Source organism: Anser brachyrhynchus, assembly GCF_964034855.1.
Source record: "Anser brachyrhynchus genome assembly, chromosome: 10".
In the NCBI taxonomy this organism is placed as follows: Eukaryota; Metazoa; Chordata; class Aves; order Anseriformes; family Anatidae; genus Anser; species Anser brachyrhynchus.
In genome coordinates this window covers 17358242-17384645 of record NC_137705.1, presented here as the reverse complement: position 1 = coordinate 17384645, position 26404 = coordinate 17358242, and the positions used below count along the sequence as shown (strand labels likewise).

Sequence of the window (26404 nt, the reverse complement as noted above, 5' to 3'; positions counted from 1 at the left end):
GGGGGGGCGGCACCGGCGCTTCCGGGAGGCGGCGCGGGGCGGGGCGGGCCGGGCCGGGCCCCCCCCCCTTGGCCGCGTTGCGGCGCCCCCTGGCGGGCGGCGGGGGCGGTGCGGTGCGGGGGGGACCGGCCCCAACCCCCCCCCCCCCCCATGGCCGGGTGTCCCCGGGGCAGGCACGAGGCGGAGCCGGGCGCGGGTTCAGACCAGGTCCTTGTTGTTTTATTCCGTTCCCACAGAAACACCTGGGGGGGGGTGGGGGGGGAGGGGGCGACTCGTGGTACGCGGTCACGACACGGCGGCGGCACGGGGGGGGTCACGACGGGTCTCACAGGGCACGGCACACACGCACACCGTCACAGCGGCCGGGGGGGGCACGCGCCTCGCGGGGCACGGCAGCCCCCGGAGCCCCCCCGGGCCCCCCAGCCGCGGGCAGCCAGCCGGCGGTGTGCTGGGCGGGGGGCCGGGGGGTCCGGGGGGTGCGGGGGTCCCGGTCCCCGCGTGCCGGTTACACACTGTACAGGTATTTACAGCGCCGGAGCGGGGGGAGCTGCGGGGCGGCGGGGGGCACCCGCGGGGTACCCGCGTGGGGCTGGGGGAACCGCGGGTCCCCGTCCCACGGCGCCCACGGGCGTCTCCCCCCGGCCCCTACGGCGGCCAGGTCCTCTGCATCCGATACGGCGATGAACCGATGGAGAAGGAGTAAGAATAATAGCTTTAAATAATAATTAAAAAAAAAAAAAACACAACAAAAAAAGAGTCCAGGCAAAGAACAGCAAGCACTGGGACGCGGGTGGGACCGTGCAGAGAAGCAGCAAGCCATGCTCTACAACAGGACGGACGGTCACGGGCGCTACGGCGACCCTTTGGCAGCGTGGCCCTCGGCGGGTCGAACATGCCACGAACTGGAGCTTGATACGCACAGGTGGTCGAGAGAGGAGGTACCCGGTTTGCAATGACACCCTTGCACGCGACGTTGGAGCTATCAGCTATCGACAGGTCTCGTTCCGGAGTCGTGTTATTTCGTTGCATAGAACATGGGACGGGGCGCGCAGGGCGCTGCCGCCCGCGCCGGGCACCGGGGCGCTGCCAGCGTGCGGGGGGCAGCGGGACGTGGGGGCGAGGACCGGAGCGGCCGGGCACGCCACGGACATCTCCTGCTGGCGGGGTGAGCGCGGCCCCCCGGCCCCTCCGCCGGTCCGAGCGGGCCCCCGCGTAATGGCTTAAGAAGGACTTGAATTGCACAGTAAGAGGAAGGATATTGGCGGAGGCGAAGCTCTCCTGATCTTGTTCCGTGGATTGTGCTCTTTTGTGGCCTCCTGCACTCTATTGCTTCTACAAACAACAGCCCATGTGCTAACTCATCGCACAAAGCAAAGAGGGAAGAGGATTTGGTACAAAGTCAAATAAAAAATCAATGAAATGAACCCAAAGAAACAAAAAAATGGGAAAAAAAAAAAAGCCCGTCCCCTCCCCCCCCCCCCCCGACGACGCCCCCTGCCCCCCCCCGGTGCAGATGAGGTATACACAGAAATCAAAGTGGGATGATTAAGGCTGTTCTTCAAAGAAAAGGGGTGCCCGGCAGCGGGGCGCGCCGGCTGCGTGGCGAGGGCAAGCGTGGCCCTTTGAATGCTTTGAATGGCTTCAGGGCAGCGCCCGGTGTCGGCAAAGGCCAGCCCGCGTCTGCGCTGCCTGTCAGAGTCCTATGGCCTCGTATTTCGGTAGTGAAACAGTGTTAGGTCCTAACGGGGCGCGCCGACTCCCCGGGGGGGGAGCAGGCTGCAGTGCAGGGGGGCCAAGGGGCCGGCAGGACAGAGGGGACGGAAAGGTGGCCCTCGGCTCGCGCGGAGGGGAAAAACCTATGAAGATGCCAGAGCTGGGGTTCGGAGGGAGCAACTCTGCGTATAATCTTGAGAAAGGGCCGTGGGTCCCGGCACAGCCCCTCGGCATGGGGGGGGTCCCCCCTACGCGTGCCGCGCCGGAGCTGCTCGCCGCCGTCTGCTGCGTGACGTCCAGCACCCAGGGTGTCACCCTGCTTTCAAAAGCTGGTGAGAGACAGAGGGAGAGGGGTCAGCCCGCGCGCAGCCACGTCCCCACGGGGAGGGGATGCTGCCATCCGGCTGGGCGGCTGCGCGACAGAAGGTGACGGGGGCACCACGCCACGAAGGGCTGCTGGGGGAGCAGCTGGAGCCGCTCCTGGTGCGGAGCTGGGAACGGCACCGAGGGGGGACTCACCGTTATACCCAGAGTCTGGCGCCGCGTGCTGAGTCCGCTGGCTTCTTCATAGGTTTTTCCGCTGCAACGACTCGATCTCCACTCGCTTCCCCAGCTCCTGCGGCGGGAGGGCGTCAGGGCACGGCAGGGCAGGGACACACCGGGGCGCAGCATCGGCGCCGCTGAACTCACCTTGTGCCGTTCTCACCAGAACGAAGTGAATTTCTTGCCAAAAGCTGACACCGCTGCGGGGAAGCCGGAGAAGCGTGAGGACGGAAGCATCCTGATGCATCCCATGCCCGCAGACCCCAAACCAAAGTCATCGGACTGTGATGCTTGCGCATCCCCAGCCGTCGGGAGCAGCGCATCCCGATGGAGGCTCCCGGCCACCCCTGCGGTGCCTGACCCCGTCTCAGTGCGTCACCGTCTGCGGGGTGCACCCTTACCTTCAGTCAGTTTGCCTGCTTGTTCTGCTGCCCCTCCCGGCAGGATTTTGGAGAAAACGCTCTCTCCTTCCACCCCAGGCTGCCCTGTGCCTGTGCTGGCGGGGCCACGGGTCCCGGCTGCCCTCGGCCCAACCTTGCTGTCTGCTGGGAGACAAAGGAGGTTGCCGTTAGCAGGAAAAGGCCCCGTGTGGCTGACCCCGTGGGGGGGCCAGGCAGCCAGCACGGGGCCAGCCCTGTGCCGCCGGGCGCACTGACCTGCTGCTCCTGGGGGCTGAGCCGTGGGCGCTCTCCCCAGCTGCTGCGGCACCTTCACCGCGGGTTTGGACACGTCTGTCTGCTCCACTTTCTGCTGTGAGGCAGAAAATGCCTTTCAGCTCTCACCCTCCCAGCCGGGACAGCAGAGCAGAGCATCCTGTAGGGTAGCCCGGGTGGGACGTGATCCAGGGCTTGCTGTGGCAATGCCCGTGTACTGCTCCCCGGGGAAAAAACGCAAAATGCTGTGGGAAAGTGGCCCCACAGCCCCAGAAGAGGCAGGGGCGCAGGGATGTGCACCCTCCCAAAGTGTGCCGTCTGGGGGGGCACGTGCATGGATTATGGCTCCCCATATGGGTCCCCAGCCCTTCCCCTGCTAGCTCCCTGGCTGCAGCAGGGGCTTGCAGCAGACCCAGCCGTGCCCATACTCACCTGTGGCCCTGGGTGCCCACCCGGCTGCGCGTGCAGCGTGGCCGGTGCCTTCCCCGCAGCCTGGCCTGTCCCTGGCTGCTGCTGTGGTGGCCGGGACGAGGCGGGTCCCTGTGTCCTGGGCTGTGCCGAGCCCGCCGGCTGGGCAGCCTGCCTCGCTGCCGGCTGCTGCCGCGCTGCCTGCTGCCCAGCCTGCGGCTGCCTGCCCGCCGGCTGCTGTGCGGGTGCTGGTGCCTCTGGCTTCTGCGCCGGGGTGGGCGTCCCGTGCGGCTGCGGCGTCTTCGGCGTCTTCTGGGGCTCGGCACCGTGGTGGTGCGCGGCGGGGCGTGACGGCGGGGCGTACTCGGAGGCGTTGGGGCCATACGGTGCTGGGGCGCGGGGCTCGGGCTGCTGCGCCTTCTTGGTGGTGGTTGGCGGCACATGGCTGCGGGGCTCGTGGCGGCCGGGCTCCCGCGGGTGCTGCTTGGCCGAGCGGCGCGGCTGCTCGTCGTGGCGGGAGGAGGCAGCGTGGCGCCCGTACTCGCCGTGGTGCCGGTGCTCACGGTGCTGGGGGTAGTCGTCGTGCTGCCACGGGTCCTCGTCGGGCAGCTCATCATAGTCGTGGTAGGTGTGCTTAGCCGGGGGTCTCTTCTGCGAGGAAGAGTGGCCGCCGTAGTGCCTTACCCGCTCTGACCGCACCTCCCTGGGCTTATCAAACCAGTCTGTCTCCTCCTGACCCAAATGATAGGCTTCAGAAACCAAAAACAAACCACAGTCAATCTCTCGCTCCGCAGGTGGGAACGCAGCCCGGGCTGAAGCCATGCAATGAGGCAGGAGAAGGCAAGCAGCTCGTGACACACACAGGGGACAGCCCGCGCCGGCAGGGACGGGATGGGGCACCGCGCACGCACCGGGCAGCACCGGCGAACATCAAACACCCGGACAAGGACTGGAAAGGGGGGAGGAAGGCACGTGTCAAGCAAACTGAGGCCGTGAGAGTGTCTCTGCAGACGAGCATGCCCCGGGGAAGCGCCATGCTCTGGGTGCTCACCACCATGGGTAGCTGTTACCTTCGCTGTCCGAGACAACGCAATGGGAATCGTCCATGCCGTAGCCCTCCTCGTGCTTGTACGAGTGGTTCCTTGGCACATCTTTGATGTGCTCTTGCACATCAGGCAACGAGTGGCTGGAGCAGAACTGGGAGCAGGGGTCCCCCGATGACTGTGGGCCAGGGCCCCCTGCCGAACGTGACCCCCCCACTGACTTCCCCAGGGGGCTGATGGGGCTCTCCTCTTCCGAGGGCTGAGTGCGGACCGGAGCCCGTCCCCGGCTCTGGCTCATGCTGAGGGACGAGGGTTTGGAGCTGCCCTTCTGGGACCTCTCTGCGCCCTCCCGCTCGTAGGACTTGCTCCGGCTGACTGTGTCACGGCCGGAGGACTTCTCCAGCCCATAGCCAGAGGAGCGAGTTCTGCTGCCAGCAGAGTAGACCCGCTCCTCCTCGTCCACCAGGTCCCGGCTGGACACGCCATAGTACTTCTGCTGCTCGTAGACATTCTTCTTGAGGCCATAGGTAATCTCGTCCTGCAGCTTCTTGGCCCTGGAGGCCACATTGCTGCTGCTGACCGACGTTGTCACAGCGTAGGAGGCCAGGTCTGACTCCACGTCTTTGGCTTCTTCTATGGGAGAGAACTTGGAGATCTTCTGCTCCATGCCCTGCTTCCTGTGCTTGCTGCGCTTAGAGGAGACGACGGCGGGTGCCAGATTCTTGGACGAATGCTTTGGCAGTGCCACGCCGGAGCCATGCTTGTCCGCTCGCGAGGAGTGCCGGTACTCACCATCCCCGTAGTAGTAGGAGCCCGCAGAGCTCCCCGACACCCTGCCGTTGCTCTCCACGCCCCGGTGGTAGCTGTTCTTCACGCGATGCTCGGGGCCGTGGTGGTCATAAACATCCTCCTCGGACTCCTCCTCCGCTTTGGCATAGCAGCAGGGCCGGCCGGAGCCCTCGGCATCCCCCAGCTCGCTCTTCTCTTTGCCGTGGCGGCCGTTGGCGCCCGTGCCCACCGGCTCCGCTTTCTGCCCATCCACCGGTGGGCTCTCCTTGGTGAGTTCGCTGATGTCCTCGATCATCACGTAGTTACGGGGGATGTTCTGCTCCAGGCTGGTGTAGAGGGATTCAGAGGAGAAGCTGGCTGACGGGCCCTGCGTGACTCCAGCTCTCTCAGCTGGACGGGCCTCGGGTGCCTTGTACTGCTCGTAGCCGCTGCTCACTGCTGCGGCGCTGAAGGTGGCGTCGGGGACGGCGGAGGAGCTGGTGGCAGCGCCGATGACCTCGTAGTTGGTGGGGATCTTCTGCTCCAGCTCAGCCAGCGAGGTCTGCCGTGGCTTCTGGTGCGTGTCTGACGGGCTCTGGAAGAGCGCGGGCTGCGCTGCAGGCACACCGGCTGTGCCAGCGAAGGCGCCCTGGGCTTGGTAGGGGTTTTGGGGCCGGAAGCCCGGCTGGGCCGGTGTGCCCAGCTCCGTGTATGCGGCCCCGGGGGCCGGGAAGGCGCCGGGTGAGGCGAAGGCAGGCAACGGGGCAGCCTGCAAGCTGTCCTGTGCGGTGCTGGCAGCGGGGAACTGAGGGGGCTGCGGATGCGTGGGCTGGAAGGCGGGGGGCCCCGGCGGGGCCGGGTAGGGGTAGGCGCTGTAGGAGGCGGCAGCAAAGTCGGGGTACTGGCCGGCGGGCGCGGGGCGCAGGCTGGCGCTGTCATAGGCGGCGAGGCGCAGGCTGTGCAGCTCGCTGTCTGACAGGTAGTCGCGGCGGTCGGCCAGGCCACGCAGGTAGGGGTGGTCCCGCGTCCCCCGGTCCTTCAGCAGCGACTCCTTGCGCTGCGTGATGCCCAGCTCCAGGTACTTCAGCTTGGCGTCGATCTCCTTCTCCTCCTCGTCCAGCTCCGCCTGCTTCTTCCGCAGCTTCGTGGACTCGTGCTCCACCAGCTTCAGGTCACGGTCCAGCTCCTTCAGCAGGCTGGCCTTGGTGACCGGTGCCCCGGGGGGGGCCTTGGGGGCCAGGCTGCCCAGGTAGAGCTGGGGGGTGGCCGGGCTGCCCAGGGGCACGTGGGGCTCCTCGGGCGGCGGGCTGGGCAGCGTGCGCTTCACCTTGCGCGCCAGCGGGCTCGACTGCAGCCCACCCACCTGCAAAGGCAAGGGAAACCCATCAGCAGCGCGGGTGGCGGTCGCCCAGCCCCCTGGGGCAAGGCAGCGCTGCCAGCGTGGCTGTGCAGACCGGACGAAGGCCCCGCACGCGTTCCCTCACGCCCCGAGAAAGCGGCGTTTACGTAAAACTGTAATAAATAGGATGGAAGTAACAGGCAGGGCACTTTCTATGAATAATTACCAGGAGTGGCAGTGAGCCAAGCGCGAGGCTGGCCGTGGGCGCTCCAGCAGAGGAGCACCGCCGAGCGCTGCGAAGATCCCTGCGCCTCGCAGCAGGGCTTGGAAATGTGGCAGGAGAGTGGCTGCACGGGGCCCGCTGAGCCAGGGGCTCTCCGAGGGCTGCGTTTCCCTGCTGCACCCCAGGCGGGGCAGCTCGTGTCTGGGGACACCAGGCAGCCCATCCCTTGCCTGCTCTTCCCCTACACTGCTGCAGTAAGGAAGGGCTTTGCCAGGTTGTGCCCTGGTTTCCCCACTTGTGAAATGGGGCTGGTTGCAGATGGGAGCGAGAGCTGCTGCAACCCAAAACTGAGCTGCGTGTTGTGCCTGCTTTTCGGGAGAGGAAGGGGACGCAGCTGGGGCAACTGAAAACCCAGGCTTGCCTGTGGGGTGGCAGCTCCCATCCGTCTCTCCATGGACAAGCTGTGCCACCCACGGAGCTCCACGGCCCCCCTGAGTACCCACAGACCTGGAGGAACCTCCTGCGGCTCGGCTTGGAGCCACGTGTCCATGCACACGGGCTGCCATCAGCTGCTGCAGGGAGCCAACCTTTTAAAATATTAATTGCTGCAGCACTAATGAAACTGAAATGGCCTGAGGTGCCTCCTGGAGCTGGTCTCCTAGGGAAAGTCTATTTATTGCAGACCGAGAGCGTGTCAGGCGGCTGCGTGCCCAGCGCTGCCCCTCTTCTCCTGACAGTGCTGAAATGTCATCAGAAAAGGTTCAGCTCGGGTCAGCGTGGTCGGGCACACCCAGGAGGAGGATGCGGAGCGGGGACACACCTGTCCCCAGTGAGGAGAGACATCCACCAAGAGGGGACGCGGGTGCGTGCGACGCACAGGGACACCGTGCTCTGTCAGCAGAGGAACCCCCGGGGCAGGTGCCTGAGCAAGACCCCATGTGCGTGTACCTGGGTGCCTGGGAGCAGCGGGTGCTGGTAGAGGGAGAACCTGTCCTTGCCGGCCTCCTCCGAGGTGGGGCTGATGGGCTTGGGGTCGGACAGCGAGCGCTGCATGGTCTTGATGGGGCGCGGCAGCGTCTGCTGGCGCTGGGCCGAGTCAGCGAAGTGCTTCTGCGGCGGGACGTGAGCCTTGTTAAGCCGCTCGCTGGTGGCGAAGGAGGACTCCAGGAGGCGGTGCGGGGACAGGGGGGACACGGGGGAGTAGAGGACCTGGGGAGAGCGGGGCGGCTGGCGGGTCACCAGCTGGGAGAGGGAATCGGCTGGCAGATGGGACTGGTACCCGATTTCCAGGGGGTCTGGCTTCTTCTTCTCAAACTTGCCCAGGGTCTGCTGCCGGACAGCATGGGGGTCCAGGGGGCCCGTGCTCACCATCTGCATGTTGGTGGAGTAAGGGGTGATGGTGGTGGGCACCGTGAGCTGGGGCACCACGATGCCGGGTTGGGGGGGCGGCTCGGGCTCTGTCTGGCAGGCGAGGCTCTCGCCCCGCTGCGTCTTCTCCGGGGCCGAGATGTACTTGACGATCTCCACGCGGGGGTCGTGGGTGGTGATGTGGATGGAGGGAGAAACACGGAGGAGCTGGTCGGGCTCCGTCTGCACAGAGCAGTCGCTGATGGTCTGGATGCCGATGCTGGCCGTGCAGCGTGCGGCGCCGTCCGCCTTGCCCTCGGCGCTGGCCTCAGCGTGCCGCGATGGCCGGGAGCGCCGGCGCCGCACGGGCTGCTCCCACTCCCCGCTGTCCTCCTCGTCCGTCTGCACGCTGCAGTCAGTGCTGCGCCGCGACCGCCGCCGCCGTGACAGCAGGTACCGCTCCTCGCCGTCCTCCTCGTCCGTCTGCACGCTGCTGTCTGCCGTCTTCCTCGCCGCCTCCTTCTCGTAGGCGTCCCGCAGCCGTGGCATCGAGTTCCTTTTCTTGATGCCCCGGCCAGGCTCCCAGGGCTCCTCGGCTTGTAGCGACATGTCCGAGGCTGAGCTGCTGAGAGGCCTCTGTGGCGCAGGGTAGCGGGAGCCGGCAGCACCCTCCGGCCCCCCGGGCAGCGCCTGGCCGGGTGGGGGCCACCCCTGCCCGTTGTGCGCTGGGCCCCGCGGTGCCTCAGCGGGTCCCTCGGGTGGGCGGGCGGCAGGCTCGGCAGTGCTGGGGAAGGTGCTCTTCTGCCTCTTCTGCTCCTCCAGCTGCTGCTGCAGCTGGTGCTGCAGCTGGTGGATGTGCTCGAGCTGGAGGCGCTGCTGGGCCAGCTGCTCCCGCTGCAGCGCCAGCTGCGCGTGCCGCTCCTCCTGCTGCTGCTGCAGCACCTGCTGCTTGATGCACTGCAGCTCCTGCAGCTCCCGCTGCACCAGCAGCTGTTCCTTCTCCCGGTGCCGCTGCAGCTCGGCGCGCTCCCGCTCCAGCTCCTCCTGCAGCCGCAGCTGCCGCAGCTTCTCCAGCTCCACGCGCTCCCGCTCCAGCTGCAGCACATGCTCCTGCTGCTTGCGCTGCCGCTCCTCCTCCCGCTCCCGCTCCTCCCGCTGCATCCCCTCCAAGGGTGGCTTGGACGAGGGGGCTGCCTGCCCGCCCTCCTTGGCGCCCACTGCCGGCCCCTCGGCGCGGGGGGCAGCCCCCGAGGCCTCTGCTCTCTGCAAGCCAGCAGTGGGGCCGGCGGGGGCTTTGGCGGTGGGGCCAGTGCCTGCCGTGGCACTGACCGGCTTGCCCAGGTAGACGGGCGTCTCCATCAGCGAGGCGGCCGGGAGGCGGCTGGGGGCCGGGTAGCGGTAGAGGCTCTGCGGTGCCAGTGGGACGCGGGGGGTGATGACGGGCACCCTGGCCAGGCTGGCCAGCGGGACGGCGGCCACGCCGGCCGGGCCGTAGGGTCGGTACAGCCCGCGCAGCATGGGTCGCAGCACAGAGGCTGGCTGGGTGGTGATGGGCAGCGTGGAGGCGATGGGAGTGTTGATGGTGGAGTAGATCATGCCGTCGGCTGCCCGCACGGTGGCGGAGGACGGGAACATCTGCCTGATGGCGCCCAGGCGCATGCCGGGCACGTTGTACTGTGCCAGGCTGCCAAAGCCCTGCCGTGCCTCGGGGACATTAGGGTTGAACATCCCGCCGGGTTTTGGGGCCACGGCACCCCCCGGCTGAGCTGCCAGCCCCCCGCTGCCGCTGCTGGGGCCGTAGGGCAGCACGTCGGGGCCATTGGCATGCCGGCCCCCGTACTGGTCCATGGAGTTGAGCGCGGCGCACATGCGGCTGATCTCACGCGCAGTCGTGGCGCTGTAGTGGGCCAGGCTGGACTCCTGGAAGCTGGCCAGGTCCCCTCGGGGCGAGTAGCGGTAATCGGAGTAGATGTTGGAGGCCGAGCTGTACCTCCTCATGGGGAGTGGGTGGCCCAGCAGCTCTGTGGGCTGGCGCAGGTCGGAGAAGGAGCCGTACTGCAGCCCCTGGCCCAGGTACCCCCCCTCGGCAAAGCCGACGCTGTAGGAATGCTTCATGGTGCTCAAGTCCACGGCAGCCTCACTGGCAGGGAAGGGCTGGTCCCCCTTTGGGGGGTAGTAGTTCATCCCGATTTCGGACAGGTTGGTGTCTGACATGGAGGAGTAGAGCCTCCCAAAGGTGCCGGTGGGGTAAAACTTCTGCTCCTCGTAGAGAGCAGGTGCCGGCTGCTCCCGGTACGGGAAGGTCTCCGGCAGCTCCGGCTCCCTGCTGCCATAGAGGGGCCCACCAGCCTTCCTGCTGGGGACCGCATCCCCAGCCTTCTTCTCCGGCATCTTGGAAGTGGGGTTGAAAGCACCAGTGCAGCTGCTGCCGAAGGGGAACTTGTAGACCACGTCACAGCAGGCCACCTGGCTCTCCGCCTTCACACCCGTGAGGTCCAGCACATTGGCTGGGGGCTCTTCCTTCAGCACTTTGGTTACCGGGCCGCCTGCCATGTCCTCCACCTGCACCATCATCACTTGGGACTTCTTCCCTCCCAGGGCAAGGAGAGGGCTCTTGGTCTTCAGCTCCACTGGCACTGCCCGGTACAGCTCCGAGCCCTGCTCCTGCGGGAACGGCTGAGGGAGGCCGCTGACGCTCTGCGCGATACTGGTCTGCGTGATGAGCACATCCTTCTTCACCATTTGGCTGGGCAAACTGTACCTCGAGAACTTTGCCTGGGGAGGAGCAGCCGGCTCGGGCTTGCCAGCAGGCGCGGGGCCAGCTGCCCCGCTGACTCTAACAGCGCCCGTCTGCACGCCCTGCTCTACCTGCTTCACCTGCGCCAAGCACACCGGGCTGCCGGTCCCCTGCCCAAAGTCCATCCGGCTCTGGAAAGGGTCTCCGTAGACCACGGGCTGCTTGGGCTGGGAGATGAGCATCGGGGAGGCGATGGCGAGGCCGGCAGTGCTGGAGGCTGCAATGATGGCATGGGGCTGCTCCTGGGCGTTGAGGTTGATGATCAGGGGCTGGATGGCCGTGGACTGCCGGCTTGGGATCTGGTCCAAGGTCAGGCAGTACTTCCTGGCCTCGGTGGCCAAGGAGGTGAGATCCATGCCTTGGTCTGTTATGATGATGGGGGCGGACTTCAGAGCTGTTCGCAAGTCCACGGCACTACCACTCGGCACCTTGGGCCCCGGCTCGACCCGGGAGGTGCCGGGGATGGAGGAGATGCGGCACAGCGAGATGTTCTCCGCCGGGAGCGCTCCCCAGCCGTACAGCCCTGCGATGCTGTCGGCCCCTGAAGTCACAGGCACCTTCTGGGCTTGCTCCTTCCCGTGCTGCACCCGGACGTATGCACCCGGCGGTTGCTCCGGCTCCTGGCCATACCCGTGTGGAATCAGTTGCCGGCTCGTCCTGGTGGGAGACGAGGTGGGGGACGCAGAGGAGCTTGGCGGCTTGGTTTGGCTGGCTGCGTCGGCCGCCAGCGTGATCAGCATGAAGGGCGCGTCCTGCGAGGACTGCTGCCGGGCCAGGCGAGGCGAGCCTGCCCGGTGTGGCGTCTGCGTCCCTTGGGCCACCATGGGGGAAGAGGCAGAGGTGCCAGTGGTGGCGGGGATGTCATAGGCAAGGAGGGGGCTTTGCGTCTGCGTGGAGAACTCGGCAGTGGACTTGGTGGTGGGGCCAGGAGGCACGGCTGCCCTGGGGACAGCACGGGTGGGACTCTGAGTAGGAGACGTTGGTGAGAGCGGGGGGCTGGAGCTTTTGAAGAATGGGTACGTCTTGGCCGGTGGGGGCTTGCTGTCGCTCACCGCTTGGAGCTTCTCCCTGGCCATTTGCACACTGGTCTCAACCGCTGCCTTGCTTCGGGAGACATCCTCCGTCTGTGAGCCATAGCTGATGGAGCTCTTCACCGGGCCGTAGCTCCTGGCGGGTGAAGCTGTGGCCTCTGGAGAGCTGTAGATCTGTGCTGTGCTGGCGGGGCCGGCTGCCGCTGTTGTGACTGCGCTGGTACCTTTGCTGTAGGCGTAAGGCGCTGTCAGGGGCTTGGGACCTGGGCTGGGCGCTGCTGGGGCGCTCTGGAGCTTGGCCCGGTCCTGTCCTTCTTTTGCAAAATGCTGCGTGACCTGGACATCGGGAACGGCCTTGCTGCCCTCGGAGGCAGAAAAGGAGACAGGAGCAGAAAGCTGCGTGGGGCTGGTCCCAGGGGTGAGGGGACCCCCGTTCTGCTTCATCAGCTCAGCATACGCGCTCTCAGCGTTCAGAAAGTGCTTTTCCTGGTACGCTTCTTCCTGCCCTTTCTTTTTGTCTCCCTGCTCCAGAGCCAGGTCAAACGAGGAGGACTGGTGCATTCTGGCGATGCTCTGCGAGGTCTGCAGAATCTCCTCGTACACCGCACCCGGCTTCGACAGGGTGCCCGGATAGTCGGGCTGCGAGGGGTGCGCGGGGCTGCCCTCATACCCGTACTCATCCGCGTACTGGTACTCGAAGCCGTTCTGCCCCTCGGTGCCGCGGTACCCCACCTGCTGGTAGGTGCTGCCATAGGAAATGCCCTGCTGGGCCTGCTGGATCTGCTGCTTCTGCATCATCTCTGCCTTCCTCATCATCTCCTCGTAGGCTTCCTCAGCGCTCTTGAGGGGCTTGCTGGCGGGCTGGCTGGGGCCGCTCTCCGCCTTCTCGGTGGGGGAGTACAGCGACATGAAGGTGGGCAGGTTGTACTCGCTGCCCGACTTGTACAGCTTGGAGGCCACGGCGTCAAAGCTCTCAGCCTCCGAGTCGATGGAGGGCGAGTACTCAGAGCAGGAGGAGCGGTGCAGCTCCTCCATCTCCGCTGCCTGCCGCAGCTCCTCAGTGGGGGAGGCGTCCTCGATGGGGGACAGGTTGCTGGGGGGAGTTTTGGAGCGCTCCCTCCTCCGCTGCGCCCTCAGCTCCTCCTTGTCACGCTTGGTCTTGCGTGCCGTGCTCCGGATGCGCTGCTGCTCCACCTCCCGCATCTTCTCCTGCTCCCGCAGCAGCTCCTCTTCCTCACGCAGCTCCTCCTCCTCCGATGAGTCCTCGATGGTGGGCAGCAAAGGGCCGTGCGAGCGGTGCCGAGCCTTCCTCTGCTGCTTCACCTCCTCCAGCCGCTGCCGCCGGCTGGGGCTGCTGTCACTGTCCTCCTCCAGGGAGGAGATGGAAGTGGGCGAGGTGCCCGAGGTGTAGCTGGGCGTGGTGGCCGGCAGGGTGGAAGAGTACTCGCCGCGGGAGCGCTCCTCGGGTGAGCCCGTCAGGCTCTCCATCTCCAGCTCCGGCTCCCGCTCCAGGCTGGTGTCCGCATCCTGGCTCATCTCCATCTCCCTGCCGTAGCCGGTCGTGCTGTTCAGCTCGATGGTCTTGAAGCGCCGCAGGCCCCCTTGGGACGTGCTCATGTCGTCGCCCTCTGCTGCCTCCAGCTCCTTCCTCTCCTCCTTGTACAGGCTGCTGGGGCCGTGCGGCAGGTGCCTCTTGGCCAAGGGGGGCTCTTTGCTCTTCTCTGCGTCGGCTTTAGAGGCGCTGTACTTGGTGCGCCCATAGCCCCCCTCTTCCTCCTCCTCCTCGAGGTTGTCCTCCTCTGCACTCATCTCCAGGATCTGCCTCCGCATGAACTCCTCGTCGCTCACCTCCTCCCGGCCCTTGGGGTGGGTGGGCACCGGGGAGAAGCCCCCCTCACTGCTGTCCTCCACGTAGTCGTGCCGCAGCTTGCTGCCGAACTCATCCGAAGACTCCATGCTCTCCCGCTGCTCCCTCTGGTTCTCCCACTCCAGCGAGTCCTCGTCTTCCTCCAGGATATCCTCCAGCTCCTCGTCCGAGTCAAAGGCTTCGGGGGTGATGGAGAGGTACCGGGGCCGCTGCCGCTGTCGCTGCTCCTCCCGCTGCTCCGAGCCCTTGCTGGGCTCTGCTGGGGCCCCCCGAGCCTCCAGCAATGGCCTCATGCTGCTCTCCAGCTTGGTGAGCTCGGAGGGGCTCGGGGGGCTCTGCCCCGCCAGCCCCGTGCCGCTCAGCTTCTCCTCCTCCTGCTGCACCAGCCCCGTGATCTCGCTCTGCGAGCTGGAGATGCCGTCCGAGGAGTAGCCGGTGTCGCTCAGGCTCTGGGGGCTGCGGGACAGGTCCGGGGGGTAAGGCTTGCCCCCATCCTACAGGTGAGAAGGAGAGCAGCATTAGACCCCACGAGTGCCCCAAGTGGGAGGGGGCCCTGGGAACCTTCCCGTCCCCCACCCCACCCGGTAGGAAACACCAGAAGGCTGGCTATGGTGATATTCTTTGGTTTGTGTTAAAGACCCAGTGGTGGCTGAGCTCAGATGGGATATTTATGGCCACGGGCCCATCCCCAGGGAAGGGGAGAGCTTTGCCTCTGGCAGCAGTGGGAGCACCGTAACTGCTTCGGGGCTCAGGGCAGGAGCCAGAGGCTGTTCCGGGGCGCGCTGCCCGGCCCGGCTGGCATGACCCTGCGGGACAGCGGCCTCGCTGGCAGCAGTGCTGGGGCCGGCAGGCTTCGAATGAAATTTAATTTCCCTGATTGACAGCCCTGCAAAGCAGCCTAGAGAAACAAGGCAGTCCCCGGGATCCTCGTTAGATGCCAGCAGAAATAAATGTGACGTTTTAATTGACGGCACAGTTAAGCAGCACTGGGGCGAGACTCAGCGCTGTGCCAGGGAGCGGGGAAAGCACCCAAGACTCCACGAGCAGGAGGCCCCACGGATCCCGGGGGATTTACAAAGCATCAGTGGGGCGAGGAGCCTCTTCCCCAAGGGCTGTGATGGCAGGGGGCAGCCAGCCCCCTGCCCGTGGGGGACATTGTGAAGGCAGTTTCAGTGATGGCTCCTTAGGGAAAAGCATCCCAGTGCAGCCAAGCTTTTCCCCAAAGAGCATTCAATTAAAGAGAAAAAAAAAAAAGAAAAGGATTGAGGAGCTTGAGAATGTCGTTTTCTGCAACACAAGCTGGAAATGTTTTGAAAGGAGCTTTTCATTTAACGACACATTCAACTGCCCTTCAAAATCAATGGGCTGAGGAGTGCCTGAATTGTCGCGTTATGCACCAATTAATGTAATCATCCTAAAACGAAGGCACCTATCGCACACTGCTGTACAGCGTGCGAAATTCCACAGCAGCTTGGAAATTTGGAAACCGTTTTGTTCTGGCCTCACCGTTTTTCTGAAGCACCTAAGCGGGAGACAAGAGGGTCTGACAGCAGGCTCTGTGTTCTGACCTGGCACAAAGCGGCTGCAGGGAGGACAGAGCACAGGGGCAGGGCGCTTACCTCCTGCTCCTTCGCCCTCTGTGCCTCGGGAGGCGTCCGTCCCACCTTGCTCTCCCCCTCTGGTTTTGTGCTGATGCTCTTCCCTTTGGGTGCTGGGGAAGGCTCTGGGGTAGCTTTGGGCAGCGGCTTCTCCTCTGCTGGCGGCGGGGGCTTCTTCTCCGGGGCAGGGCTGGGGGCCGGGCTCTGTTCGGGCGCCCGCAGGCTCCTGGCGGGCGAGGGCTGGCGGTCGGGGGGCGCTGCCGGCTCGGGGGGTGCCGGTGCCCGCGGGACGGCTGCCGGCGGCTGGTGGCGGGGGGAGCCACTCGCAGGTTGCTTCGGTGCAGGCATCGGCATCGGGGCAGGGTCCGCCAGGCTCCCTTCCAGCAGCCGCTGCGTTTGGCAGTTCAGACACAGCCATTCGTTTTTCTGCAAGGCACGGAAAGGAAGAGCTCCGTTAACGACCGGGGAGCCTCGCGCCGACAGGGTGTCCCTTTCTCCGGGGCTCGGCGGAGATGGACGTCCTGCTGAACGCCAGCGATGACAGGATTTCCAACCCCTCTGCTGCCCCGACCTCAGCACGACCAAGGACTTTCAGCACAGTCAACACACCAGGGGGTTGAGCCTTGCTAAGCACTGGAAACCAGGGAGAAATCCTCTTTCTCCCATCTAGACTGAGAGTGAAAAGTCATTGCACTTCTTGGCAACATGCAAATCATTCTCCCTTTATTTGCAATCTCTTTGTTGTCCTCAGCGTTAATGGTAAGGACTAGATTTCGCACTGACTACACCAAAGCACCTTCAGCATCTCTCCAAGGGGGAACAAACCCAGTCTGACCCTGCCTTTGGCTCCAGGTTTGCTGCCCACAGGCTGGGGATGCCCAGCCCTGCCGGCTCCTCGCGTAAAAGCAGCCGAAAAGTCCCGCGGCAATGAGGAGACTGCTGCTTTCTGGGCTGCTAAGTGGCTGACACACATCGGAGGAATGCATCGCGCATCCAAAGCAGCGCGCTGGGCACTGAAAGCAATGCATCGCGCATCCAAAGCATCGCACTCAGCGTGGGGAAGGACCACCCGGCACAATTCAGGAGGAAAAGTCTGGGTCCCCCAGCCAGGCAAACCCTCACTGCCACAGCCTGCTGGGGACGAGCCCAGAGGAGCAGGTGCTGCCCCCACCCCGTTTTTCTCTGCAGCCCTCTGCTTCGCCTCCAGCGGTGCCAGCGCTGGTGGCTTCGCCCTGCCTCGCCGCCGGCACTGCTCCCTCCTGCTGCGGGGCTGTGCCCAGGCTCCCTCTGCTCCCTGCTCTCGGCCAGGAGGGCAGTGCGTCGCGCTGCTGGCTCCTGCAGCCCCCTCCACGCGTGCCCGTCACCGCGGCATCGTGGCGGCCAACATCCCAGCTGACGCTGCCACCACCCGAGTGACCGTGCCGCTGGTGGGTCCCATGCAGCTTCTCTCTTGCTCTGATTTGTTTTCCTTGCTACGATAGAGGAACGGAGGTTTAATAGCATAATCATAATGCTGAAGGATCGTTTTTCTAGGTTATCAGAAAATACTGGGTACATGAGCACATAAAAAACTTCCCAAAGATATTACCCAAAGTACACGCTGTGCGGAAAAGAACAAGACAATCTCGTCTAGTGAAGCTCTCAGCAAGAGCCGTCATTTTATGACCTGGAAAAAGCAGCTTGCAGCTGGGGCTGTAAGTGGCAGAAAGCCTGCAGGGAGGAGGCAGGAGCCCTGCACTAATAGATCAGAAGCACTCTCCCCCTCTGAGTTGGGAAAGGACTATTTTTACCCACACAGGAATGTCCAGGAATAGGGCCCTGACATTTGCTTTACTTCTGATGTTTCATCATTTAAAATCTTTTTTTCTTTTTTCGTTCTGCGAACAGCCAAGTGCTCAAAGTCATTCCTTCCCGCTCCGCCTTTGCGTCGAGCCGCTGCTTCACGGCGGCCGAGCTGCAGGAGGAGCGGCCGGAGAGGAGCTGCCAGGCTGCCGGAGAGGTGCTCGTCGGCCGGAGCAGCCTGGGAACGACGCTGCGCGGGGGGCTGCAAGCTGGCTGTGTCCCACAGAGGGAACGTGACGGCTGCTCTGCAGCTTGCAGCGCCCGGGGACTCGGAGTGGGCTTCCCACGGACGCTTCTGGGCTCGCTGTCACCTCCGCAGCGCTCGCCTGGCCCAGCTGCAGCCTTCCAGCCCACGCTCGGGCGCGGGAGGTCTTCTTCTGCGAGGAAGGGTCTGGTGGGCTGAGCCCTGCCACCCCTCCTGGCCCCGCGGCAGCCCCTGCTCTGCTGCCTGCTCTTCATAGGAGCATCTTCAAGATACCCTGGGGCTTTGGAGGGCCATAAAAAAAAAGGAGGGCCTTAAAAAAAAAGCTTACAGCATGGTAATATTTAATTACTGCTTAATCAAAGAGAAAGTCTAATTAAGGGGCAAGTGCAGCCTATTGTATCTTACTGATTGCATTTGTCTCCTTTTGTTTCAGAACTGGCTCTCATCACTTTGCCTCCGAATCAGATCTCCTTGCCACACTCTGCCGTGTAATTATTTCAGGCGGTGGAAGAAAATGTAATTGTCTGCCACAAATCGAACCCCTTCCGCACGGAAACGCCCGGCCTTCCATTTGTCTTTCAGGAATACCATCTCCCCCTGGCAGAGCTCCCCGCGAGGGGAGGCACGGCGCAGAGGGGAGGACGTGGCTGTGCCGGGGACAGCCGGGCCTGGCTCCTGCCCGCGGTGCCGTGCCCGCTGCCAGCTGGCTCCCGAGGATGCTGGAGGCGATCGGCCCACCTGGGACAGCGCCCACGCACGCGATGCCCATCCTGCCCAGCCCGTGCTGGCCACGCAGCTCTGCATGAGGGGCTGGGCACGGCCGCTTCAGCCCTTTTGGGGCGAACCGGAGGACCAGGTGAGCGTGGGGTGATCCTGGCTGCGGGGAGCGCAGGAGGGCTGGCTGGAAGCGCGCTCCCTGCAGCAGCCGTCCCGGCCGAGGCAGCTCCCCCCTCGCCATCCCGCTCCAGCAGACGTGACGGGGCTCTTTGTGGAGCCACAGTGGGAACCGGAGAAGGGAACGATCTCTGTTAAAAATAGCCCTGCCAAAAAGATGGTGGAAGTTGCGCCTTGAAACGCCACTCGCCTTCGATGGCGAGCAGGAAGGCTCGTGCACAGGGAGGAGGCGGAACTGGGGGAGGTCGCACGCCGGCCCTCAGCCTTCACTCGCTGTGAGGCTGGGCCCCAGGGACGCCGGTGCCAGGCACAGTTCGCTTTGCACCATCTCCTTCTGGCCCTTCCTTGGTTCTGGGATCCCAGAGACCTCTGCAGTCCCTGGCACAGGGCCACGGGCACCTCCCAGCCACCACGGCCAACGCGGCTCAGCCAGATGCACAAGACACCACCGTGCGACGAGCAGCTGATGTGCTCATAAATCCACAGAAGGTTACCCAGACCCCGTGACGGTAACAACCATCGGGCTGGGCTTAGTGCTTGACACTTCCCAACCCCAGAGTTGCGGGGAGGTGCACGGGGACGGCACGGGGCAGAGGCACTTGGGCATCCGTCTTGGTGCTTGGGGACGCTGCAGGTCCCAGGCTGGAGCCACAGCGGGGCACAGCTGCCCCAACCAGCAGGGCCTCGGGGGAAGCTGAAACCGGGCATTGTCACAACAGCCCCACGTACTGCAGCTCATCAGCCTCAAGAGGCGAGGGGCTAATTTTCACAGCACTCATAATCGCTTCGGAGGGCGCAGGGCCAGCAGCAGGGCGCTGCAGTACTGCGGCGCGGTGCCCGAGGCCCCTGCCCAGGGGACACGCGCGCGGTCCCCTCCCCGGGCTGGCACCCGCTGGCAGGTGGCCAAAGCCGCGTTCGCCAAGCCCTAACGGGCCGGCACCCAGCAATTGTTTTAATCCACTAATGGGCAATGACAAAACTGTAATTAACGACAATAGAAGCCTTCCTGCATCATTTTGGTCAACATCACCGCCTGGCAAGTTAATTAAATGCTGAATCCCCCGGCGCCGGCAGGGTTTGTTTTAATGATGGAGCCGGCGAGCTCCAGCGCCGCCACGCCAGCAGATGCCAGCCGCCCCGCAGCACCCAGACCTGCGCCCCAAGCGCCCCGGCAGAGGCACAGCAGTGGCTTCAGCCCCACACAGACCCCTCCTGCTTCCTCAGCTCCAGGGCTCTGCCCTGTTATTTGTGCTCCCCGGTATTATTTTACACAGTCGAAGCGATGGATATTAAAATACCGGCACGACGCCTGTACAAAATCAGATAAGCAGCGCGAGGTGTAACTATCCTACAAGCCGGGTCTCGTCTCCCAGCATTAAACGCAGCGAATCTCCCAAGAATATTTCATTTATTTGCTGACAAGCACTGTGCAGGGCTCATCACTGTGACAGATGGGTGCCTGGGTAATATGGAAAACACTTCTGCTATCTGAATCAAGATCCAAATTAACAGCAAGCATCCTTCCAGCCTTCCCGTTTAGGAGGTCTGCTGGCACCCGCGCCCCTTCCACGCACCCTCCTGCAGTGGGGACGGGGACATCGCCCGTCAGGAACCCAGCTCCCAAGGCTCAGCACCCTTGCGCTAAGGAAACCCAGAGATTTGTCTGTAACGTGAACGCTTTTAGCAGGTTTAAAGGAAAGGGGCTGACTCATGCTTCGCCATTAAACGCCAGACCTGTTTCAGACCACCCCCGGCTCCCCCCCGCCACCCATCCTAATTCCACGGCGTTGCACCCAAGCGCTTGGCTGCTTTTCTTCCAGCCCTTATCCACCGATCTAATGAAAGATGTTATCTCTGCCAGCCGCCTCCCCCCGCTCCTCTCAGATGAACACCGGTGCTAATTCATTTTGCTCCCTGGATGCTGCCACCCGAGGGCCGCCTAATGCTTTCCTCCCCTCGGCTTTAGCCCATTATCGCGGCTGAATTCTCCAGGGCCATTCAAAACAATTCCTCTGCGGGCTGCAGGCACCAGGCTGCAAAACCCAGCCCGCCGAGCCCCCTCCCTTTGGCAGGCAGCGGCCCTGGCCGGACCGACCTGTGCCAAAAGGCGCTTCCACGGGTCGGGTGCCAACAGAGAGAAGGGGTCCGACGAGCAGTGGCAGTCCCAACCCGAGCACATCCCCACCGGGGCGTTTTTAGCCTTGTGCGCGCTGCAGCTCTATTGCTCTATTTTGGCTGCCCCCCTAAAGGGTTGGTTCACCCAGTGAGCTGCCTGAACGGGAAAGGCTTTGGTTTTGGGGATAGCAGAAGGCTTTGCGATCTCTAATATCAACCACTTGAGATTTTCTTAAGCCTTTCCTGAACAGCAGCCCTGCAAGGCAACTTTCAGCCCAGATGCCGATTTTTGCAGGACGCTGTGGAAGAGGGGAGGCAGGATTTGTGCGCCCCATGAATGGTGAGCTTGCAAACGCAGCAGCATGAAGCTGCAGGCGCCTTCGTCTACAGGGCAAGGCAGCGCCGGGACCTCATCCCTCAGCAGAGTTTATTCAACGCTAATTGACTTTATTAGCATGACCCGGGCAAGCATTAGTGTTGTTGCGGCTCACAGATCAGCCTCACCAAAAACCACCGAGGTTATTCCAACCCATCACTAAATATAGCATTTGACAAGCAACGGAGCAAGGCTTCCCGGCGTCGCTCTGTTCTCCTCTATCCCTGCAGCCCCCCCCGGCTGATGGGGCTGATAGTGTCTGCCCAGCCCTATTGCAGATGCGGGCGACACATCAGCGGCTTTCACACCGCAGTGCTGTGACTCAAAGCAGTGCACGGTGAGCTCGCTGCAGTCACACATCGCCAGAATGAGCCCTGCCATAGCTTCTCCTTCCCTTTGCAGACGCCCCTGCATGGAAAAACCCCCACATGGGAACTTTTCCTCCCAATTTCTGCCCAATTTCACCCCACCAAGCTGCTCACTTGGGCATCGAGAGGGGACCCAGTGCTGGCCATGGGCAGCGGTGCTGGCCTGCAGCCAGGCAGCATCCACCACGGTCACCACCGCCACATCAGCCAGCGAGGGATTAATCCAGCTGAAAGTCTTTGACTGATGAGTAATAGCAACGCTCCTGTTCGTTTTCCTTCGAGGAACGAGCGTGTGCTTGCCAAGTCCGGCTTACTGCGTGACAGCGCCGGTGGGACAAGCCCAGTAAATGCGGGCACGATGGGGAGAAAGCAGCGCGAGAGAAACCACGGAGCTTTCTCCGGGAGGAAAGGGAAGGGACTCCTGACTCAGCGTTTCAGACCCCAAAATGCTCCTGCCAGCACGGGCAGCTGCTTTGCACCACGAAGAATTTGCGGGCTCATGGCTTGCGGGGCCACCGATGTCGCCTCCGTGCCGTGGTGCCACGCAGGGCACCCACAAAACCCGCGGCACAACCCCTGCTGCCGAAACCCTGCCAGGGAGGCGTCCCCCCCTTCCAGCGGCTGAAACCCCGGGGACTGCAAACGAATCCTTCTGGGATGCTTTATGCAGGCTCTTGAATTGCTCGGTTTTTAGAGTTCGCCTCTTAAACGCAGACTGTCTGAGGCAGTTTTCTCCTCCCAGAAACCCAGGGGCTTGGCTGCAGACAGGCTGCACGCTTGTGCAACGCGGGCTGGGCAGGGGTACAGCACCAAGGTGCCACAGGGCGGCATGGGCAGCGATGCTTTGTTCTGACCAGCATCCTTGTGCACCCGCAGCCCGTGCTTTGAGCTGTGATGACCCAAAATCCCCCAAATGTGCCTCTATTCTCTGCCCCCTAGTCATTTTCCACCCACTTCCAAAATTAGCAGAGCCGCATGCGGCAGGAAGCACCTTCTGTATTTACTGAGCTAAAAATCTTCTCGAGTCGCAAGAATGTTTCTAAGTTAAAGGATTTAAACTATTTTGCAATCAAGGAAGCATATTTCCAAACGAGCCCAATTCCAAGTGCTGGGTGCTGTGTGGGCTGTGTGAAGGGGCTGCTAAAAAAGGGTACACAGCTGTCCAAAATTTTGAAACCGGTCCTTTCGGAGAATATATATAGCCATTCCTCCCCACTCAACATATTTCCTTCCAGTTCATTAGATAAAAAAAAAAAAAAGAGTAGGATATAGAAGAGATAATTTTGATGCTCTTGGCTCGTCTAAAAGCCCCGGGACAGATTCCCAGGGCTGCGGGTGAGCATTGGTCTCTCTGGGAAGGGGCTGTTTGACGGCAGCATCACCGCATGGCATGTACATCCAGCAACAGAAGCGGCTGCTGCAGAAATAACATCTGTGCAGCACGGGTGCCACAGGGCTGCTGGGAGAAAACGGCACGCCGCAGCCCTCCCGCTGCCCGCAGTTGGGGTCCGGGAGTGCTGCTTCTCACCGGGCCCCTGCTGGTGCTCTGGGACGAGCCAGGCTCCCAGGAGAGGTGGGAAGCAGAGGCGCCGTCAGCCAGCGCAGCAGCAGCTGGGGAGGTAAACGCAAGTGGGAAAGGCAGCCACTGCCGAGCAGCGCTTTGCTCCACGTTCATCCCCGCTGTTGTTTCCACGCTGGATGTGCTCCTTTTTTTTTCTTGGTGATGGGCCACCGCCATACGTTTGGTGCTACGCCAGCGCCCCAGCAGCTCCCAGAGCTCCCCGGCTGCAGCAAGCAGGCGTGGACGAGGCTGCCCGGACAGACTCAGCCTCTTGAACATCTTTACGGATAGGGAGAAACAAACCTTCCAGACTGGGCACCGGAGCGTGATACTGAGGGACAAACAGCGCCAGTGCAGCTCTGCGTATTTAAGAAAAAAAAAGTGCCAGAAAAGAGTAGGAAGAATAGGAGGAACAGGAGAGGGAGTCTCAGCGGCTGCAAGCGCTTTTGTTTTCTCTTTTCACTGAGCCCTACTGTTTCTTCCTCTTTTTTTTCTTTTTATATTGGAGAAAGAGCTAAATTAACTACCAGCTCAGTTCCAAGAGACTGAATCCAAATGGATGAAGAATTAAGAAGATTTTCTGTTCGCAATAAAATATAGCCAACAGTATTAAACCAGAAGAGGGTTGGGTCTGTTTTTCAAAGATTAGCTACGGCTGTCCCCAGGAAGGTCCATATTTTCCTATTTTCCTGTAATGTGACATTTATAAAACTATCTGAATCATTTACAGGCCACGGATGGACTCGGTGAGGACCCTGCCGGGAAGAAGGGGAACAGAAAGCCCCCAAAGCACTGGGGGCTGCCGGGGGGAGGCACGGCACTCCTTCTTGGGCAGGGTTTCCTGGGGCTGGTGGCGGCACTGCAGGAACATGGGGAAGGGGGACGTGGAGCTGAACACATCCAGCAGGAGCAAGGGAGCTCCCGGCAGTGCTGGAGGATGAGAAGTGGCAACCACTGACTGCAAAAGGTAAAGGCTGAAGAGACAAAAAATGACGAAATACAATCCCTGCTACGCCAGTAGAAAATATCCCACAAAGTCCTTCAGGATCACCAAGCCCAACCAGCAGCCTGGCCAACCGAGTCCCATCACTGAACCACGTCCCTTGGTGCCACTTCCACGTCTCTCAAATATCTCCAGGGCTGGGGTCTCCCCACTGCCCTGGGCAGCCCATTCCAGTGCCCAGCCGCCCTCTGCGTGAAGAAATCCTTCCTGATGGCCACTCTGAGCCTCTCCCACCGCGAACCAGGCTGCGAGGACCATCAGTGAGCCACGCAGAAGACAGGACGTGGTCCTGTCCTGCAGCGAGCCCAGCAGCACAGAGCGGGGACGTTATCCCCCCAACCATAAAGCAGTAACACATCGTTCGTTTTTGTTCCAATCGATCCACGTGCATTGTAATTTACTCGGGGAAGAAGTCCTCCTTAAACAGATTTATCAGCCTGCCAGGCAGCCTTATCGTTCACAGCCCACATTATCAGGATGTAGCTCTCAGCCAAGGTTAACAGTAGCGGGAGGATCTCCAAATGCCGTCTGCATAACAATAATTCTGCAAGAACGCCCAGGGGACGTACAGCGGGCCGCCAGGAGCCCCGGCCCCGATCGCTGTCTCTTAGCTCCTCTTGCTGCATGGGCACAACGTTGGAGCAAGATGCTGCGTGCTATTATTTCATGCCTTTGTCACCGTGCCTGCACTGATGGAGTAACTGCTCCTCTCTGGAAGCCGTTGGAACCTGTCCGTGGAAGATTTCAAGTCTGCAGCAAAATAATGCTTGCAAATAGAAACCTAGCAAAACTGCAGAAAAGAACTATAGTATTCTGTTCATTTTTCCGCTAGAAAGGGGGAAAAAAAGCCCATGATAAGCTAAATTTATCTGAAAAATCTTATTTAATCAAAACCTTGCTTTTTCATAGGCACCAGTGTTGACTAAAATACCCAGCCATCCAACGAGCAATTTTCTGCCTCTGATAAAAGCAGATTCAAGCTGTCTGATTGCTCTCTTCTGAGCTGCAGAGAGCCCCACGTCTGCCAGGCAGCAGCCGCTTGCTTGCAAAGCAGAAGAAAATCAGCATCCTCACCGGCTACCCCCCGGGGATCGCTGTGTCCCCCCGCAAGCCAGAACAGCAGCAGTGAGGGCAGACCCTGACCACCTCCCTCCTTCGGGGTTTGAACCTATTTCATGCCCGTGATGGATCATTTTTAAAGCACGTTGAAGAGCCATCAGTACAAGCTGATGGCCCACGGTGTCTGCGGAATTACATAACATTTTCAGAGTTGTAGAGCTAATGGCAGCCTTTTCCCAGCAGAGATTACCTTCCCCACCGAGGTGGCTGGATGCGCCGCGACCGAGACTCACTGCCTGCACCTCACACCCAGCAGGCGGCTGTCCTACACCCCTGTGGGCGGTGTGTGTGTCACCTTTGGGCTCTTCTGGCCGCCCAGCTCGTGGAAAATGTCACCAAGGGCCTCACCTTCATGCTGGGGGCAGCCCGTGCTACGCAGACACACGTGTATCGTCACAGTCATCCTGGGAGTAACCCACGGCTCCCAGGGATTTCAGCCTTTCCTTTCTTTCCTCCTCTGTTATGTTCTATTTCTACATCCTCACGTGGCCCCTGCCAGCATTTTCACCCTGAAATCCATGTATTCCGAGATAACTGGGAACTTTAGTTTCTGTTTGACTCCTTTAAATGACTGCTCTTTCAAAAACAAAAACAAAAAAAAAACCATAGGCCTTGCTCCAAGCCTCAAGATCACGAGTTCCGAATCCAGCAGCAGAAGTATTTTAATTAAACGACCTACCTTTATGGAATACATCAAGTGGTAAGTTTGAAAAATTAACTCCCCTGATCTTTCACGCTTCCGTGCAGGTCAATAATCTATTACAGTAAAAGGCTGCAAAAAGGAACGCAGATGGCTACAGCGGAGACGGATGAGCCCTTTTACTCCCCCAATTACACACACCGTCACCCTCCCGTGCCGGGGCCTTGCGTGCCCTCGTCCATCCCCTTCCCTGCAGCACAGCTCGGGCAGCGCGGCTGGCAGCTCCCCCCTGCTGGGGTCCAGCCGGGCCGATCCCGCTCCGGTCCCAGCTCCACCAAAACATCTCCGTGGGTCCGACCTCAGCATCGGCGTCTTGAGAACGATAGGCGGCTGCCAGACCCCAGCGTCTGCCTCTTTTCAAGCAGAATCAGCGGTGATGTGCTTCAGCACAACGCTTACGGGCATGGAGGAACAGGGAGCGGGGAAGTCCTGCGCAGCCCGCCACGGGGCTGAGCCGCTCTGACGGTGCAGCCCGATGTCTGCAGCTGCCTGCCGGGGCTGGGGCCGTTATTGCGGCTGAGATCTTTAATCTCAAGATAAAATGAAAATACGGAGCAAGAACGAAGCCAAGAAGCTGAAATGAAATGGTGACATCCACGTAAAATGGTTGCTTTTTTTTTTTTTTTTTAAATTAACAACAGGGCTATTTGCTCGGTTTGATGTGCATCTGTGACGGCTTCTCCTTCTCCAGCTGCCCTCTCTGCAGCGACAGACGCGCGTGGGGCCTCGTCCCCCGCAGCCCCAGGCGGACCCGCGCCGCACGGACCCTCACCACATCGCAACAGACCCCGTGGTAGGAGGGCTTTGGGGGCACCCCAGAAACCTGCTGCTGCTGCTCTGAAGACTGGGCACGCTGCCCCGACTCCCAGCCCAAAGAAAAGCCCACGTTTC

General features: G+C 62.1%; 1 protein-coding gene and 1 long non-coding RNA gene across 10 annotated transcripts in view; one reads left to right on the top strand and one right to left on the bottom strand.

Annotated features, from left to right (window-relative positions):
* Nucleotides 1-229: 229 nt before the first annotated feature.
* Nucleotides 230-26404, bottom strand: part of BSN (bassoon presynaptic cytomatrix protein) — a 75105-nt gene continuing 48930 nt past the window's right edge. For 4 of the 9 annotated variants that reach the window (XM_080606588.1, XM_080606594.1, XM_080606595.1 and 1 more), the window contains exons 4-12: nt 15352-15756; nt 7639-14226; nt 4388-6491; nt 3342-4066; nt 2913-3006; nt 2658-2801; nt 2404-2456; nt 2233-2329; nt 231-2042 (exon numbers count right to left, since the gene is read on the bottom strand). In XM_080606588.1, coding sequence (XP_080462714.1) covers nt 2416-2456; nt 2658-2801; nt 2913-3006; nt 3342-4066; nt 4388-6491; nt 7639-14226; nt 15352-15756 — 10101 coding nt within the window. In that variant the 3' untranslated portion in view covers nt 231-2042; nt 2233-2329; nt 2404-2415. Of the gene's footprint in view, nt 2043-2232; nt 2330-2403; nt 2457-2657; nt 2802-2912; nt 3010-3341; nt 4067-4387; nt 6492-7638; nt 14227-15351; nt 15757-26404 lie in introns of all 9 variants that reach the window. The other 5 variants (XM_080606590.1, XM_080606591.1, XM_080606592.1 and 2 more) reach the window with 5 other exon arrangements.
* LOC308200608 lies at nt 15692-22586 on the top strand. Its single transcript, XR_013955714.1, has 4 exons — nt 15692-16089; nt 16183-16488; nt 17218-17711; nt 17811-22586. It is a non-coding gene; the product is annotated as an uncharacterized lncRNA (long non-coding RNA).